The following is a 20,023-nucleotide window of genomic DNA, read 5'->3' as shown; positions in this document are numbered from 1 at the left end:
TGGAGGTGCGGCAAAATACGTGTAAGATAACACAATTTTTCTGACCATTCCTGGGCGTCAATACTATGATTATCACAGCAATATCGACAGAAAAAAATATTAAAATATCTCTCTCAAGTGGAAAATATGGTTTATCGTGATACAAATCAAAGTAAACGTTGATTGTATGATTTGTGTGCAGTACAAGAACTGCCATCTTCCCAGGCCAAAACACTTGCTAGGTGATCCTGGAAACAGTTGCACGCTGACTATGTAAGAGAGAGGTGTAACGCACCAAGCTCTCGATTCCGTGACACTAATTGTGAATTTATGTAACTACAAGTTCCAAATAACAATGGACTTAAGAATGTGTGTCGTTTTGTTAGTTTTGTGTTAAGGAGATGGCCGAAGGAGTGCTGAGGCAGTGATATATAACTGATGGGGGAAGAGGGGTGGAGTGAAAATGAATTAATGAAAGTGAGTGCAGCGTCGGCACTACAGCTGTGAGGGAAGCTGCACCACCTGCACGCACATGTGAAGGTGGAAGGTGTGAGTGAGTGTGTGAGTGGGCGTAACTCTCACCCAGCCACCACACACCACCACCACCACTACGGCCTACAAGGTGGGCGCCTCCCATATATACCAGGACGCACACATGGTAACACCGCGCCAGGTTGTGAGGGTACTGGGAAGGTTGAGGCAGACGACACGTGTAGTGTAAGGCAGGACAGGTGTAGTGTAAGGCAGGACAGGTGTAGTGTAAGGCAGGACACGTGTAGTGTAAGGCAGGACAGGTGTAGTGTAAGGCAGGACACGTGTAGTGTAAGGCAGGACACGTGTAGTGTAAGGCAGGACAGGTGTAGTGTAAGGCAGGACAGGTGTAGTGTAAGGCAGGACAGGTGTAGTGTAAGGCAGGACAGGTGTAGTGTAAGGCAGGACAGGTGTAGTGTAAGGCAGGACAGGTGTAGTGTAAGGCAGGACAGGTGTAGTGTAAGGCAGGACAGGTGTAGTGTAAGGCAGGACAGGTGTAGTGTAAGGCAGGACAGGTGTAGTGTAAGGCAGGACAGGTGTAGTGTAAGGCAGGACAGGTGTAGTGAAAGGCAGGACAGGTGTAGTGTAAGGCAGGACAGGTGTAGTGTAAGGCAGGACAGGTGTAGTGTAAGGCAGGACAGGTGTAGTGTAAGGCAGGACAGGTGTAGTGTAAGGCAGGACACGTGTAGTGTAAGGCAGGACAGGTGTAGTGTAAGGCAGGACACGTGTAGTGTAAGGCAGGACAGGTGTAGTGAAAGGCAGGACAGGTGTAGTGTAAGGCAGGACAGGTGTAGTGTAAGGCAGGACAGGTGTAGTGTAAGGCAGGACAGGTGTAGTGTAAGGCAGGACAGGTGTAGTGTAAGGCAGGACAGGTGTAGTGTAAGGCAGGACAGGTGTAGTGTAAGGCAGGACAGGTGTAGTGAAAGGCAGGACAGGTGTAGTGTAAGGCAGGACAGGTGTAGTGTAAGGCAGGACAGGTGTAGTGAAAGGCAGGACAGGTGTAGTGTAAGGCAGGACAGGTGTAGTGTAAGGCAGGACAGGTGTAGTGTAAGGCAGGACAGGTGTAGTGTAAGGGAGGACACGTGTAGTGTAAGGCAGGACAGGTGTAGTGTAAGGCAGGACAGGTGTAGTGTAAGGCAGGACACGTGTAGTGTAAGGCAGGACACGTGTAGTGTAAGGCAGGACAGGTGTAGTGTAAGGCAGGACACGTGCACGCGCGCAATCAGCAAGGCTTGATGTGTTGATTAGTGGTAGGCTTAAGGCTGGCATGTAAATGTAATGGACTAGAGAGGGATGTTAATACAAAGTTAATAATATATGACAAGGCGCGCACGCTCACGCACGCACGCACGCACGCACGCACGCACGCACGCACGCACGCACGCACACACACACACACACACACACACACACACACACACACACACACACACACGCGCGCGCACACGCACACGCACGCACGCACACGCACACGTGTGCAACACACACAAGCAACTTTTTAACCCAGCATGTCGGAGAACCCACAAGGATGAGAGGCAATGACGAACCAGCGAGACTCGACCTAGTCTTCACTCTGAACGACTCTGACATAAGAGAAATCGGTTTTGAGGACCCAGTAGGAATGAGCGACCACAGTGTACTGGTGTTTGAGTACTTGATTGAAGAAGGGTTATTGAACTCGAGGAGGGATACCGAAACCAAAAGGTTAGCATACCGAAAGGGAAACTATGAGGGGATAAGAAAATTCCTAACAGATATAGCATGGGAAACAGAGCTCAGGGGAAAGACGGCCCAAGATATGATGGATTACATCACGCAGAAGTGCAAGGACGCAGCAAACAAGTTTGTCCCAGTCCAAAAGGAAAACAGAGAAATGAAAATGAGAAACCCATGGTTTAATCAGAGATGTCGGCTAGCTAAGCAGCAAAGTAAAAGGGCATGGAGAAACTATAGGAATAACAGGACACTGGAGAGCAGAGAAAGATACCAGAATGCCAGGAATGAATATGTCAGGATGAGAAGAGAGGCAGAAGGACAATACGAAAATGACATCGCAAGCAAGGCAAAGACTCAGCCTAAATTGTTGCATAGCCACATTAGGAGAAAAACAACAGTAAAGGAACAGGTTATGAGATTAAGGATAGGGGCGGAAGGATTCACTACAAATGACAAGGAAGTGTGTGAGGAATTGAATAAGAAATTCCAGGAGGTCTTCACCTTAGAGCAAGGAGAAATTCCAGAGGTAAGTGAGGGAATAGCTAACCAGGAACCACTGGAAGAGTTTGAGATTACCAGTGGGGAAGTAAGGAAGTGTTTACTAGAGTTGGACGTGACGAAGGCTATAAGCCCAGATGGAATCTCCCCTTGGGTTCTAAAGGAAGGAGCAAGAGAACTGTGCCTACCACTCTCCATAGTGTATAGTGCCTACCACTCTCCATAGTGTATAACAAATCACTGGCAACAGGGGAACTGCCAGATATTTGGAAAGCGGCTAACGTAGTCCCGATATACAAGAAAGGGGATAGACAGGAGGCACTGAACTACAGGCCAGTGTCCCTAACCTGCATACCATGCAAGCTGATGGAGAAGATTGTGCGAAGAAAACTAGTGGAGCACCTGGAGCGAAGAAACTTTGTAACACAGCATCAACATGGGTTCAGGGATGGCAGATCCTGCCTCACAGGGTTACTTGAATTCTACGACCAGGCAACAAAAATAAGGCACGAAAGAGAAGGGTGAGCAGACTGCATATTTTTGGATTATCAGAAAGCCTTTGATACAGTGCCACACAAGAGGCTAGTGCGAAAGTTAGAGATGCAGGCTGGAGTGAGAGGGAAGGTACTCCGGTGGATAGAGGAGTACCTAAGCAACAGGAGACAACGAGTCTGTGTGAGGGGTGAGGTCTCAGATTGGCGAGACGTCACAAGTGGAGTCCCGCAGGGGTCAGTCCTTGGACCTATACTGTTTCTGGTATATGTAAATGATCTCCCAGAGGGTATAGATTCGTTCCTCTCAATGTTTGCCGACGATGCAAAAATTATGAGGAGGATTGAAACAGAGGATGATAGTAGGAGGCTACAAGATGACCTGGATAGACTGAGTGAATGGTCCAACAAATGGCTGTTGAAGTTCAACCCGAGTAAATGCAAAGTAATGAAACTAGGCAGTGGAAACAGGAGGCCAGGCACAGGATACAGAATAGGAGATGAAGTACTTAATGAAACAGACAGAGAGAAAGATCTAGGAGTTGATATCACACCAAACCTGTCTCCTGAAGCCCACATAAAGAGAATAACGTCTGCGGCATATGCTTCCATACGTGTGACATGTCCCAGCCTTCGCATGCGTCTCTGCTTCAGGAGAGAGAACATTGAAGAGATTCCTGTTCTCTCGAGCACTGTGTTGTTTGTGACGTGGTCTCTCCACGTGATGCCAAGGCCTTTAGATCCTATTAGATGTCAGTTTACATAGTTTTATTTATTTATATATACAAACGTTCTTACATTCTTGTAGAGCTACTAGCAGGCATAGCGTTTCCGGCAAGTCCTTAATCCAAATATTTCCCGGAATACGACCTGCCAAATCGTTTAACAACCAGGTACCCATTTTACTGTTGGGTAAATAGAGGCTACAGTTAACGATTGGCGCCTAGTCAATTCTCCCCGGCCAGGATAGGAACCCAAACCAAATCTTTCGCGAAGCGCAAGGCTGGTGTGTTACCAATGCGCCACGGGGACTACAGTATTGTATTATGATTATTAAAGTGTCGTAGGGCATTTGGGCTGTATCTGTTGTTCTAAACTATCTAGAGGGTTTCCATTACACTATTAACCTAGTAGCTGCCATGACGAAAGTTTGATAACAGTTTGATAACCCATAACAGTTACCAATTCCCAGGCACCCATTTACTATTAGGTAAACAGAAGCATCATGTGTAAGGTCAACCTAGGCCAACCACTGACCTGTGCAGTATCCTCTTGAGTTTACAATGTTGACCGGTCTGTTGAAATCCATTGTCTGAATTTGATGTCATCAATCACCCTTTCTGTCAAATGCCTCAGTTAATGGGTCTGTAAATGTGTGTGTTTATCTGGGCAGTTGTCACATTCCCATATTGTCTGTTGCTGGATACATTGGAGAAGGGGAAGACAATGGCTGTAGTGATCAATATAGTTTGTATCGGGGCCATTATCATTGTGATCATGATGTTGATGGGCCACTCACACCAGGACTTAGGCAATCCGTTGAATTATGCTTAAGCTGATATTTCAGTAGCTGATATCATTAGCTTAACATTTTGGTGTTTAGTTCAAATGCACAGAATATGTGCCAGTAACACATATGCGCTGGTAACACACCTTTGGCCGAAGCTCTGCAAACTTTAACAATCTAATCTTCACTGATGGATATTGCTCTTTAAAATTTGCATATGCTTCCATCAAATTACACAACACTAGACATTTTTGCTTTTCCAGATTTCCATCAGCTCCTTTTACAGAAACACAGTCTTTCAATCCTGGCATTTTACTGCTCACTCCTGGAGAATGATAGAACTAAATTACTTTAGCGACAACTTCATCGGGCGGACTTTTACATAGCTGTGGATCTGCCACTAAACACTTTGCCTTCCTCGCCATGCACTCATAACACTTAAATTCTTGCATGATTTTATTTCTACTCCATGTTTTGAGTAGGAGTGTCAGTATTTTTTCACTCCAGTTTGTCATTCTATTGAACATATCTTTTAATTGTTGAAGAATTTCAATCTCTCTATCATTGTAGTCAGTAGAATAAAACATACTGGAGTGAAAGACATGGAAGGAAATGCAGAATAGAACCAGTGAGGAATGGAGGTGCCATAGGCACAGAGAAGACTTAACATCAGAGGTCCACAGCTGTTCAACACCCTCCCAGCAAGCATTAGAAATATGGCAGGAACGAAGGTGGATGTATTCAAGAGGCACTTGGACAGGTTCTTGCAAGAAGTGCCGGACCAACCAGGTTGTAGTGGATATGTGGGCCTGCGGGCCGCTCCAAGCAACAGCCTGTTGGACCAAGTAATCACAAATCGAGCCTGGCCTTAGGCCGGGTTTTCCAATGTCTGTGATTCACTTGGGTACTAAGTTTCCACCTGTGTCCTCTTGTTTGTGTTCCACTCATGCTAAATAGTTTGGTTTTGTCCACCCTGTCAGTTTCCCCTAAGAATTTTGTAGGTCGTTATCATGTCTACCTTTACTCTTGTGTCTTCTAGGAATGTGAGGTTTAGCTCCCGTAGCCTTTCCTTGTAGCTCATACCTCTCAGTTCTTGGACTAGTCTGGCGATAGTCTTATAGTTTTATAAGTCTTGTAGTCCTGTGGTGAATTGCCTGTGGTGGGTCGACCTGTTGCGGGTCAGTATCCTGGAGTGTCAGTAATCTGGGTGGTCAATAACCTCGGTTGTCAATCTTGGTGACCTATTAAGCCTAACAAGAGCGATCCACCCAGTGGCCACAATATCCAAGAGTGGCGTTGGTTCGACGTTTCATCGACGTTATCTGAATTTACCTGAGAGCCACTAACACTAATGGCCTCGACGAGGACAGGAAGTCGGCGGCTTATCGAAGGTCTCCCCAATTTGCCTTGATGATCTGTTCCAGTGGTATTTTAAAAGTTAAGTTTTTTTGGCATTTACGGGCTCGGCGGGTAGGCGGTTCCATGGGTTTATTAACCCTGTGGGTGAAAAAGCATCTGTTCTCAGTCCTACATTGTGGCCTGTTGAGCTTGAGACCGTTGCTCCTTGTGAAGAAAGGACCTTGTGAAAGAAACATCTGACCTTTTGAAGAAATTTTTCGGATCCACATCCTCAAATTGTTCAGTATTTTAACAGTTTCAATGAGATCCGCCCTGTCATGTCTGGTTTGCAGTGTTAGTCCTGTTCTATGAAATTTCTATAATAATAATAATAATAATAATAATAATAATAATAATAATAATAATAGTTTATTTAGGTAAGGTACATACATACAAGAGATTTTACAAAGATTGATGGAATTATAGATAGAGCTAGTACATACAATGCCTAAAGCCACTATTACGCAAAGCGTTTCGGGCAGGAAAAACTTAAATGACTAAAGCTTAATACTAATTGAGTATAAAGAATAAAATGTGTTGAGAACAAATAAAAATAGAGATAAAAAAGCGGGGAACATGGCTGAAAAAGCAGCACAAATACAATTAGGTATTCTTTTTTTCTTTATGCACCCCATACCCATTCCGTGGGCATGGGGTGATGGCCCTGTGGCCCTCAACCGTTCATGATGCGTGAGTTGACTTAGCTCTCTATTTTGTTGCACGTTCTCCAGAGCAGCTGTGTTCTGAAGATAAGGTCTCCATGCTTAGATACAGTAAACCAAATGAGGGCGCACCAGAGATCTATACAATTGAATCACAATTATTAGTATTATTTAATTATCAACGGTAATTGAACGTTGATTTTGTGTGGAATTGTTGTTGCTCTTGGATATTGTGCTGACTGGGCAGTGCCTTGGACTGGTCATAACCTGTGGGGTGATCAGCCTGAGGGTATAAACTGTATATAGTGGTGAAACAGGGGTCATGGTACTACAGCCGGCTCTGTTCTCGACTACCAGTTGAGAATTCAGAGTTCGAATTCCGGGCGGGACAGAAATGGTTGGGCAAATTTCTCATCACCTAAGCTCTTGTTTACCTATGAGTAGATACTCAGGAGTTAGTCAGCTTGTTGTGGTGTTGCATCCTGGGCGGGGTCAGTAATTCCACCATAGGGGGGGGGGACCTCTATATAGAATTCAATTAATTAAATTAAGGCTAACGTGTATAAATACACTTTGGCTGCCTGTCCCCCTACACAATGAATTATTATTATTATTGAACAAATCCAACAGGAGCCTTGATAAGGATTCGAACCTAGGTGCTGGGTGTTTCCAGGCGCGCTCTAGTCAACTCACCACGACATGATAAAATAATTGCAACCTGGAGTACTACTGCACCCACAAGGATCCAGAGGCTTCCACTGAAGTAACCGGCGTTTCACACAATCCCCCCCCCCCATGCACTCTGGCTCTGTCAACCAGTAATTCTACCTCTGACGCCCCTCCTTCAATACACATAGAAATCACATTAACGTGCCGTTCATTGATACATGTTAATATGATAACTTGATATATATCAATGAACAAATATTTGTGTAATCAAATATCTTTGCAAAGCCACCAGCTTCCTGTCCTCGCCGAGGCCACTAGATTGTTAGTGGCCCTCAGGTTAATGGGTGGTTTCTAATGTCTTAGGCTACATGGTCGTGGCTATCCTTCAGGTCCTCAGCACACACTACAGGACATTTATTACCTGATATAGTAAGCTACAACGCTAAAAGTAGGCTACCGGGCAGTGATTTGCGTTAACCAACGCCCATATTAATAGATCAATTAAGCTGCGGTTAAAAGTTTGGATAACTGGCCGCAAATCCTCGCCTGCCATATATTCTTCTATATATCTCTTCATTTCTATATATATCTTCATATATCATATATATATCTTCATATATATATATCATATATATATATATATATGTTCATATATATATCTTCTATATATATCTTCATTTATGTTGTCACAGATGGGTGAGAGTGTTGTGCTTTACCAGCGCTGCTTGGCCATCAAACTCTCCAGAGACCTTCCGCCGCCTGCCCTACCATCCGCCCAGCCGGAGGCCCGGACTGACGTGGGAGCGAGACCTTGGTCTCGGGACCAGGGCCAGAAAACCCTGATCTCGCCGACGTCGCCCCCCACTGGCAGCGACACGCCCACGCCCACAAATGGCCCGTCCATGGCCTCCCTAACCACTAGTGGACCGACGTCTGTAGCATCAAACATCACCCATATTACCAACCATCAGGATGGATACCTCCTCTTTCTGGTAAATACTGCAACACAAGTGCTTGATATGTAACCTATTACTCACCTGTCTACTGCCACCTACTAGGTACTAAATGCCTACATATTAGGCCCATGTGATTAAAACAAATACATTCTACCTACTATACACGTGCATGTAATATGACCTTTAAAAGACCTATGTCTTGTATTATCTACTGTAATGTACACCTGCATGTAATGTAACCTGAATCACGCCTGTCTAGGGCTACCTACTGTACTGTAGAAGTGTATCAGTGGGGGAGCAAGGGGAGTGCACATTTTGAAAAAGGTAGTGTCTTTTCCAGTTTTTTTAACTCTTTAGTTCAGTTGCGCGATAAAAGTCGAATCTCATTATTTTCTTTTTATCACATGGCCTTGGAAGACTTTTCTGAACACATTACTTAATCGACCAACCTCCCAGTGTTTTAAACTGTCTGCTCAGTCTCCTGTGATGCACTGGTGGCCACTGGCATCTGAATTTTACCTGAATTTAACAGAGGGCCACTAACACTGTAGTGGCCTCGACGAGGGCAGGAAGTCGGAGATTTGTCAAAGGGTCCTCCCATTTGCCCTGTGATTTGTTTCAAGCTGGATTTTGAAATGTAAGTCTTTTAGCATTTACGGCTTCGGTGGGTAGGCAGTTTCATGGTTTATAACCGTCCGGGTGGAACCAAGAAATAATCTGGGGAGCAAAAACAAACCACGATCTCATCACTGACTCTGGACGATTCCGGTCGGTTTCATCTTTTTCACATTACGGTCAAATTATTCAGCACAAATCAGCAACTAGAATAACAAACACAGGCCTCATACAACACTCGACTCTTAATGAAATCTTTGAATATACCTGATTTCCTGAGGGCCACTAAGACTAGTGGCCTTGACGAGGACAGGAAGCCGACGGCTTGACGAGGACCCCGCTGCATCATTTGTTTTGATGATATTTTCTAGGTGGATTTTAAAACCTAACAGAGGTTTGGCGTTTGCGAATAGGCGGTTCCATGGGTTTATAACTCGGTGGTGAAAAAGCATCTCCTGTTCTCAGTCTTACATTATGGCTTGTTGAGCTTGAAACCATTTCTCCTTGTCTGTGTTACATCTGACGTTATGAATAAATGAAAGACTGGCAAGGAAATTACAGGCCCTGATTTACCTGAGGGCCACTAACCCTAGTGGCCCTCGACGAGGACGGAAGCCGGCGGCTTGTCGAAGGTCCCCCCATTTGTCTTAATCTTTTCCAGGTATATTTTGCAAATATTCCATGGCCCGTGGAATAAATGGTAAAATATTAGAATGGATAAAACAATGTTTGAAGGATAGAAAACAAAGGGTCGTACTAAATGGAAATGAATTTGAAACGAACTGTTGCCCGAAACGTTATGCGTATTATGGGTTTTAGGTATTGTATGGCTAGCTCTATCTATAAATCCAACTTTATGTTTGCAAATCATCTATGTATAAAATTTTCTTGAATAAAAAAATTGAATTTTGAATTTGAATTTGAATCTGAATGGAGAAATTTGATAAATGGGATGCCACAAGGGTCCATTTTGGGACTTACCCTTTTTGTCTTATACATCAATAACATAGATGATAATATTACAAACCACATCATCAAATTTGAAGACACAAAAATTTATGGTAAAGTGGGAAATTATAATGATATTGAAGCCTTACGAAGGGATCTACATGAACTCCACAAATGGTCAGAAGACTGGCAAATGCTTTTTAATATCGACAAATACAAGACCACGCATGTAGGGCATAACAACCCACAACATGACTACCAAATTAATAGCATTACATTACAGCAGATTGATGGAAGACAGAACCTTGGAGTCAAAATCCACCACTCATTAAAAGTAGCACAACAGGTGGGTGCAGCAGTCAAAAAAGCTAACTAAACTCTTGGGATAATTAAGCGTAGTTTTGACTACGGAAATAAAGAAAAGAAGGTAATGGTTCGGCTGTATAAATCTCTGGTGTGCCCTCATTTGGATTACTGTATCCAAGCATGGAGACCACATTTTCAGAAGGACATAGCTGCTCTGGAGAAAGTGCAACACTGGACAACAGAAGTGATTCCAGAGCCAAGTCATCTCTCATATCAGGGAACGCTTGAAGGCCACAGTGCTAACAACACTGCAAACCAGGCATGAGAGAGCGGATCTCGTTGAAACTTTTACAATACTGAGCAAGTTAGAGGATATTGATCCGGATATTTTCTTCAGGTCAGATGTACCACAAATAAGGAGCAATGGTTTCAAGCTCAACAAGCCACAATGTAGGACTGAGAACAGGAGATGCTTTTTCACCCACAGGGTTATTATTAACCCATGGAACCACCTACCCGCCGAAATCTTAACTGCCAAAACTGTGTTAAGTTTTAAAATATACCTGGAAAAGATCATCAAGGCAAATGAGGGGGACCTTTGACAAGCCGCCGACTTCCTGTCCACGTCGATGGCCCTCTGGTAAATCAGGAAATTGTCAGGATCAACATCCTGACAATATATTAAAAATTAAGTCACCATACATCATTTCAAGTGTAATATATAGATTTTTGAATGTACTGTTTATGTGTGTGTGTGTGTGTGTGTGTGTGTGTATGTATGTATGTATGTATGTATGTATGTATGTATGTATGTATGTATATTTGTGTTCTCATTTAGTTTGTAGTGAGTATTTTATTGACAATATACGCACTCTAAACTCTCATTAGCTTAATGAGATGGGTTCATTAAGTCTACTTAATCTATTAATGATGAAGATCATACCTCTTTCCTAATTACAGTTAACACTCCTCCCAACCTATTAGGTGAGGTGTGGTTTGATTATATAAGCAATCAAGAAGCGAGTAATAATTACGGGCTCACCATAGCCCGTGCTACATGGACATTTAGTTCTGAGTAGCTAAATCTAAAACAACAACAACAACGAGTAATAATATTATGGGCTATTCATGCCCATGCCACATCTTGGGTGGCTTAATCTTCATCAATCAATCATCGAGAAATAATAAACCAAATAGTTTTAGAGTGTCAGATCTGTGGAACAGATACAGAGGAAGGACAGAGGAAGGATAAGACAACCCTATCAGAGACCGAAGTACACCTATGCAGTAATAGGAATAACCAGAATGACCACCTGGAAACTTCATACTGCTGCTGAGATGAAGCACGCAGGTGGGAGACCAACAACGAAGCCACCTGCACCCCATACAAGTGATGATAGACTCAGTCAGAAACTCCAGACGTGAAGACTCAAGAAGAAGAAGAACGAACCAGCCTCATACCGGGCTGGACAGATCTGCTGAAAGAGGCGGAGTCGCAGCAAGACCCTCGGGTTCGGACACCGATCAAGCAGTGCTTGCAACCAAGGCTGGGCCGGCTCACGAAGGAGCCAGAAGGACAACTCTTCCCTGTTAAGTCTCTAAGTGAGCCAGGACCTGGAGCAACAGCTGAACTGGGGAAAAGAGGTGCAGGTAACCCCGCCTTACTCAGTCCTGCCTGAAGGCATCAACCCCGATGGCCTCGCAGTCGGGAAATGGCACCACACATACCGGGAGATGCCTCAACCACGCCAAAGCAAAGAGATCCACTTCTGAAGGCCCAAACGTCTGGTAAAGCTAACTGAATCCAAAATGCACCGACCCAGATACACAGTCGAGTGTAGCATAGGAGGAGGAAAAACGGAAAAAGGTCAGGAAAAAACCTGAATACGGACAAAGTAGCAGCCGGTAAGGCAATGAACACGACCAACCACAAAATGTGTAGTGGAGGGTGCATATACACCGAGGGACACCACGGATAACGGTGCAGCCAGACACCGAAGATAGGCAAAAAATGAGTGTCCAGAGATCAGAGACCAAGCAATGATGGAGGACACAAACAAGGAATGAGGAAGCGTCCAAAAATAGGGAAAAGACCCAGGTGCCGGAAAAACTAAACAAAAAGCACCAAAATGCGGAGCATTGCCCCACAGGACAACGAAGACCAAGATACATGGACAAAGGAAAGTTACTGAAGACACACGTAAGGTGTCCAAGCAAAATACACAACACCCAACACCCCTGTTAGGAGCCATTGAAACAACCCTGCCAAGTGGGGAAGTGACAGAGTAAACAAGGATGAAGTAGAGACCAAGAGTGGTACATGCACAAGGGGACACAGGAGGAAGCTGCGTACCCAAATGAGCCACAGACATTAAAAAGAACCTGATCAATATCAGAGGAGGTAGGAATTGGAAGGCACTAGGAAGCGAAGTGGTGGAGGCAGACGCCACACACCGGAGCAAATGCAGAGAAGAGAGAGCTTAGTAGGCTCTGGAAACAGCACACCCGTCGAACGACAGTAGAGAAGCGGGACCAAAGAGCCAGAGCTCAACCCCCGCAAGCACAACTAGGCAAGCACCTCACTAAAGTCAAGAACCAGCACCTGGCAGAGTGTCGCCAGACAGGACAATCTCACTTACAGAGCGGAGAAACGACCATACCACAACACAGTCGAGCTGAGTAACATACCAGGAGCATCGTTAGTGGTGTGCCTGAAAAGCCATGCGTACCAGAGGCTGTAGGCATTGTATGTACAGTGACCTGAATAAAAATTTGAAGTCGAAGGTGAAACATGTCCAGAGGACATGTGCGCGCCTAGCAGAAGACGAGGTGCAGAGGCGGAGGTGACGCCACTCTGAGCCACCCCACACCCACCTTGAGGCTACCTACCTTGAGGTGTTTCCGGGGCTTAGTGTCCCCGCGGCCCGGTCGTCGACCAGGCCTCCTGGTTGCTGGACTGATCAACCAGGCTGTTAGACGCGGCTGCTCGCAGCCTGACGTATGAGTCACAGCCTGGTTGATCAGGTATCCTTTGGAGGTGCTTATTTAGTTCTCTCTTGAACACTGTGAGGGGTTTGCCAGTTATGCCCCTTATGTGTAGTGGAAGCGTGTTGAACAGTCTCGGGCTTCTGATGTTGATAGTTCTCTCTTGAACACTGTGAAGGGTCGGCCAGTTATGTCCCTTATGTGTAGTGGAAGCGTGTTGAACAGTCTCGGGCCTCTGATGTTGATAGAGTTCTCTCTCAGAGTACCTGTTACACCTCTGCTTTTCAACGGGGGTATTCTGCACATCCTGCCATGTCTTCTGGTCTCATGTGGTGTTATTTCTGTGTGCAGGTTTGGGACCAGCCCCTCAATTATTTTCCACGTGTAAATTATTATGTATCTCTCCCGCCTGCGCTCAAGGGAGTACAGATTTAGGCTCTTTAGTCGGTCCCAGTAATTTAGATGTTTTACTGAGTGGATTCTAGCAGTAAAGGATCTCTGCACGCTCTCTAGGTCAGCAATTTCTCCAGCTTTGAAAGGGGCTGTCATTGTGCAGCAGTACTCCACTCTAGATAGCACAAGCGTTTTGAAAAGTATCATCATCGGTATAGCATCTCTAGTGTGAAAAGTTCTTGTTATCCAACCTGTCATTTTTCTTGCAGTTGTGACGGCTACTTTATTGTGTTCTTTAAAGGTAAGGTCTTCCGACATGAGTACACCCAGGTCCTTTACATTGCCTTTTCGTTCTATGTTATGATTTGCCTGCGTTTTGTACGTGGTTTCTGTTTTTATATTTTCAATTTTTCCGTAGCGCATGAGCTGAAACTTATCCTCGTTGAATGCCATATTATTTTCTGTAGCCCATAGAAAGACCTGATCAACATCTGATTGGAGGTTTGCCGTGTCCTCTATGTTGCCAACTCTCATGAAAATCCTAGTGTCATCTGCAAAGGATGATACAGTGCTATAGGTTGTGTTCTGGTCTATGTCCGATATGAAGATGAGAAAAAGTACTGGAGCAAGCACAGTACCCTGGGGGACTGAGCTCTTCACGGTTGATGGGCAGAAGCAGAAGCAGAGAAAAGAACGAAGGGACATTCCCCCATAAAATCCGGAATATCTCCCGCATTGAGAGAGCTACAACTGGTGAGAGAAAACGAGCAACAAGCCGTAGAAAACCGCGATTAACGACGCAGAACACACGAGTACACCACCCAGAAACAAAAAGAACACCGAAGCCCCAGCATGCGAGGTACGAAACGCACCACCCGTTTACCAGGTGGTGCGGCTCGTACACCAGGCAGACAGACACATATCGTACATACACATGACGCACAGATACACCGAATACACATATCGTACAAACACCAGGAAGGCGTACGTAACGAATATGAAAAACGTCAAAACAGGAAGGAGAAACGATGTGAAAACAAAACAAGGCAAAACAGAAGTGAAAGAAAACAAGGAAGACGGAAGGGAACCAACGAATCCGAAAAAGGACCAGAGGGAATTCCCACCGGAAGTCAACAGACGTTCCAATAATATTGAAAGGTATGAAGGGGATCGCGAACCACAAGAAGCAAGCACAAATGCACGGAGGTCCAAGTGGACAAAAAGACACCCCGATCAAGAGACATACCGAGACCCCAACACGAAGGGAACCGCATCGCAACGTAAGTGTGAAAGTAGGTGAGGAAAAGGGGGGCAAAACACAACCCCAGTGAGGGGTTTTCTATTTTGTTTTCCCGAATGCAATGTGTACGTCGCCAATGTACATCGGCAGACGCTTCACGAAGCTGTCGGAATCCAGCAGAGAAAATACGAGAGCAACTGTACAGGGCCTGGGAGCAAGGTCGAGTTAGACTCCTTGAGGAGGCGCCTGACAGCTGGGTGGGCAGCGCTTCGGATTTGTAGTCCTGAGGTTCCAGGTTCGATCCCCAGTGGAGGCGGAGACAAATGGGCAAATGTTTCTTTCACCCTAATGCCCCTGTTACCTAGCAGTAAATAGGTACCTGGGAGTTAGACAGCTGCTACGGGCTGCTTCCTGGGGGTGGAGGCCTGGTCGAGGACCGGGCCGTGGGGACACTAAGCTCCGAAATTATCTCAAGAGGGTCTCTTCTCAGACTAGCCTCACCTGGTCCTGGTCCACGTTGGTCGTTGGAATCTCCTCAATGCTTGAAACACTTTAAGGGACTCCTAGGGTCCTCATCACATTTATAGTTTAGTGAATAATAGGCCAGTCGGTATTGAAAACACCTGGAGCTGAAGGCCTGAGTAAATAGTTGGGAGTATTTAAAAGTGGTTCAACGGAAACACCGCATAAAGATTAACGGTAGTTTATTTACTAACTTAACCACTAGTACAAAGGATGCTTAATTTATTTTAGATTGGCATCAGAAAGGACTCTTGACATCTGGCTAATTGATTCGGATCCACTCGTGGAGAAACACCTAACTTAACACAATTGACAGCCAATCATTAACACGGCAAACCTAACTGCCGGTGTGCAAAGGGGTCACAGGAGTTCCAACCGGATACTCGGGTAATGATGATGATGCACAATAATAATGTCACAAAATAACTAAATGTGTGGTGTATGTGAAACTCACATTCACAGACGAGTGTAATGTTGTGGTACCACAAAGATAAACACGCATACACCGTCTGGTGTCTAGGTCTCCACCAATACCTGTATCAGGTATGAGAAGGTGAGAACTGTGGTTGATCCCTCAGATCAACACAGACACAGTAATAAAGAAACAAGATCTTGTACTTACAGGTAGGCTACCTCTCCCATTCACTCACTCGTGCACATTTATGCAAGAACTCGTAGGTGGCCTGACAGCTGGTTCCGTTCGTTACAATGTGAGACCATTGACGACAGGCTTTCCCAACACTGTACTTGACATGGAGGGTAATCGCAGAGGAGGGCATGCTGTAAGCTTAACAGACACACACCCTTGATGGCAGTGAGTAAGGGCATGACGGGTGGTGACGTCATGTAGTACAGTGAAGGTGGCGGCTGGCTACATGCTCGGGACTGAGTGGTGGCTGGTTATATGGTACCATGCGGTACACTGTGGTAAAGTCACACACAAAGTACTTAGACAGCGGCACTCCTTAGTTCACTCTAGGTCACTCGCAATGATCTCAGTTTGTCACCAGGGGTTACATGATACCAGTCAGTTTCGCTCTGGTGATTTGTCACCAGGCTTCTAAACAATATAGTCACAATCACGATTCCGGGCGAGCGTTGGTATATCAAAAAGACGCTGAGTTTAACCTGACGGTGAGGAATGGACAGTGTTCTGTCTATTTGGCCGAATAGACAGAAGGACACGACCCACTATGTATGGACTTCCTCACGTGAATACCCTTGCAAGGGGATGCAGGGCTCCTCATGGTAGCACAAACACAAGGGGTTACAATTGACCAATGGCGTTGCAGCAAAAGAGCGGGAACCAATCGTATTGATCGTTCCATGACCAGTAGCAGACGTGACGTCATGAATACGTCACGACCACGTCACAGTTGTTATTCTCCATCGCACTGGTTGAAGCTGACCCCAGAGGTCAGATCTGTCGCCTCGCTGGCGTCCCCTCTCTCTCACACTTGGCACCAGCTATGTACTCACTGACCCTGTGGCAAGTATGCTTAATTTCTCTGTATCTAATTTACCCTTTGGCTTACGGCAGCCTCCTCCGGGTTAACAGAGATAGGGCTTGTGCATGAGATCGGTGCACTGTGTACTGCAATGAGTCATTCAAGTCAGCTGTGGGAGAATCTTTAGAGACCATACTCTCACACCCAGGAAGGACGGGACCGACGGACCTGAAGGGACACGGAACCGAGCCCAGGGAGGGGTAGACCCGAACCAACATGAACGCAGAGGGGGAAGGAACAACCCCACTCTGAGGAACTGCAAGCCCCGCACCGAGGGTACAAAGACCCAAGCGGGACAAAACGGGGCCGATGCCCCCCCCCCCCCCAGGCAACCCCTCCCCAACCCCGGGAACCCCTATGGGAAGACCCGAGGTCGAGCCGCACCCCCAAAGCTTCAGCTTTACAAGGAAAAGCCGGGGCAGCCGTACAAACACTAAGGAAGGGAGCCCACTGGTCAGACCCATACGGCACGGCTGGAGGAACAGGCTCGAAAACCTCTGCCCCGGAAGAGGAAAACCCTGAGACTGCCCGGGTCTCGACTCAACCAGACCCTGCCCCAACCCCGAACCTGCCAACGGTTCGGAGCTGGAAGCAAGGGAGGAAGTGTGCAATACAGAAGGGGAAGGACTAGGAGCGGAAGAAGCCAGAGCTGAAGCGACCCCCACCCCCAAATCTGCCAACAACCATAACGGGGCAGCCTCGGGGCATCCGGGGCCGCAACCATCCAAGAGCGTTGCAGCAACCCAAACCTAGCATGCAATGCCGCAGCCGCCTGCACTTTGCTTATCAAGACCAGTGGTCTGGGTGACCGAGAGCACGTACAGACAACACCCATCGCACGACTCCGGGTCATAAGAAAACAACTCAACAGGCAGTATGGCGGAGGCACAACCAGAGTGAGTCACCCTGAGACAAGAGGACAGGTCAACCAACAAACTTGCAAGACATGATGGAGGACTCAGGGGGTCACATCCATAGGACCACGGAGCCCCCATGGGGTTTTCCAGGGCCCTTAGCTTTGGTAACATGCTAAGGGAAGCCCAGGCAGGGTACTGCAAACATGGCGCCCAAGTCTACCAAACAACCTTCTAAAAGCTGAACCCTCGGGACGTGTCCCCTCACGGGGGGCCAAGCGGGGAGGACCACCAACACAATATCTATATAAAACTCCAAGAACAGCAAAAGGGGGACCACAAAGACAGACTCCCCCCCCCCCACCAGGCAAAAACAAAATCAAAAGAAAACCCCCACAAGAGGACAACGTACCCAGGCGAAACAGAGCCAGCTGCTGTTATTGGTGAAAACTAGCTGTACAGCACCCTGCGCCCCTACCAGTGACGAAAACTACCTCCTACCCAGAGACAAACAAGGGCAACAAAATCCCAGCCGACTCCAAGGGCGGCCCAGTACCGAGCAGTAAAGGACACAGTGGAGGTAGAACCCAAGGTGACTTGTGGAAGGTGGCCCCAAGCCCCAAGGGCAGTACTTACAGGGCACCTAGGGAAGAGAGCCCTAGGCGCATGCAGCCCAAGTTCCATGGAATCTCACTCTGCACTCACACCCCACCAGTAGAGACAGTCCACACCACAAGGCACAGAACTGAAACAAAAACCAGAGCCAGAGGCACTCGACCAGCCAGTAATTCAATCAGCCAAGAACTGCCAGTTAGATCGCCGGCGAGGATGGTCTGGGGCTCCCCCTTTCCCCTCCGGGGAGGGGGGGGGGGTGTTGCGCAGACGACGGCGTGATGACGTCTTGCTACTTTGATAATTTTGTTTGGGGAGTTCTGTCCACTCGTTCGGTTTTCGGTAGCAATATTTTCACCAGAATAGGGGGTTTGTTTTGGGGCACCTACCTTTCTGGGTGCCTATTCCAGTTGATGGCAGACATAGAATGCTTCTAACCACAGGAGGGTTTCTATTCAGATTCAGATTCAGATTCAGATTCAGATGTTTATTCAGGTAAGGTATATACATACAAGTGATGTTACATTAATGGATTGATATATAGATAGAGCTAGTACATACAATGCCTAAAGCCACTATTACGCAATGCGTTTCGGGCAAGAAAAACATTAATATCTAGAACTTAATACTAATTGAGCATAAAGAATAAAAAGTGTTGAGAACAAATACAAATAAAGATAAAAAAAAGGGGGAACATGACTGAAAAAGCAGCACAAATACAATAGGTTGACAAACAGTGTTGATTAAAAAAAAAAAAAGAAAATAACAGACATGGGTTGACAATAGAGGAGTGAGGTAGATTACAGGGAATTTATTAGGTAGTGTTTAGTTTTTATCTTAAACTGGTTGAGAGAGGTACAGTCTTTAACATGGTTGGGAAGGTCATTCCACATTCTGGGCCCCTTGATTTGCAGAGCATTTCTAGTTTGATTAAGACGTACTCTAGGAATATCAAAACTGTATTTATTTCTGGTGTGGTGCTCATGGGTTCTGTTACAACCTTCTATGAAGCTTTTAAGATCAGGATTGGCATTATAGTTTAGCGTTTTATATATTCAGATTCAGATTTCAGATTCAGATGTTTATTCAGGTAAGGTATATACATACAAGTGATGTTACATTAATGGATTGATATATAGATAGAGCTAGTACATACAATGCCTAAAGCCACTATTACGCAATGCGTTTCGGGCAAACCATGTATGTATAATACACATGAGAGAATGTGCAGAGACTTAATATCTAGCATATTCAGAGATTTGAGTAGGGGTACCGAGTGATGTCTGGGGCCAGAGTTGGATATTGTTCTAATAGCAGCTTTGTGTTGGGTAATTAGAGGACGTAAGTGATTTTGGGTAGTAGAACCCCAAGCACAAATACCATAGTTGAGATAAGGGAGTAATAGAGAGTCACCAGGGCAGGGCGTGGTACATAATATCTGATCTTAGAAAGAATGCCCACAGTTTTTGAAACTTTTTTTGATATATTTAGAATGTGTCCCTGGAAATTCAGCTTGTGGTCAATGAGAATGCCAAGGAATTTGCCATCTAATTTGTTACAAATTTGGGTATTGTTTATTTTGAGATTTATATGACTAGAGGATTTATTGCCAAACAGAATATAGAAAGTTTTG

General features: G+C 45.7%; 1 protein-coding gene across 2 annotated transcripts in view; it reads left to right on the top strand.

Annotated features, from left to right (window-relative positions):
• The first annotated feature begins 235 nt into the window (after positions 1–235).
• Positions 236–20,023, top strand: part of ko (Stork-head domain-containing protein knockout) — a 41,581-nt gene continuing 21,793 nt past the window's right edge. For both annotated transcript variants that reach the window (XM_045738951.2, XM_045738950.2), the window contains exons 1-2: positions 236–601; positions 8,144–8,443. In XM_045738951.2, coding sequence (XP_045594907.2) covers positions 8,144–8,443 — 300 coding nt within the window. In that variant the 5' untranslated portion in view covers positions 236–601. The remainder of the gene's footprint in view (positions 602–8,143; positions 8,444–20,023) is intronic.

The sequence above is a fragment of the Procambarus clarkii genome, chromosome 43 (assembly GCF_040958095.1).
Source record: "Procambarus clarkii isolate CNS0578487 chromosome 43, FALCON_Pclarkii_2.0, whole genome shotgun sequence".
Lineage (NCBI taxonomy): Eukaryota > Metazoa > Arthropoda > Malacostraca > Decapoda > Cambaridae > Procambarus > Procambarus clarkii.
The sequence above is the reverse complement of the archived record's forward strand: the minus strand, read 5'-3'. Positions and strand labels throughout refer to the sequence as shown.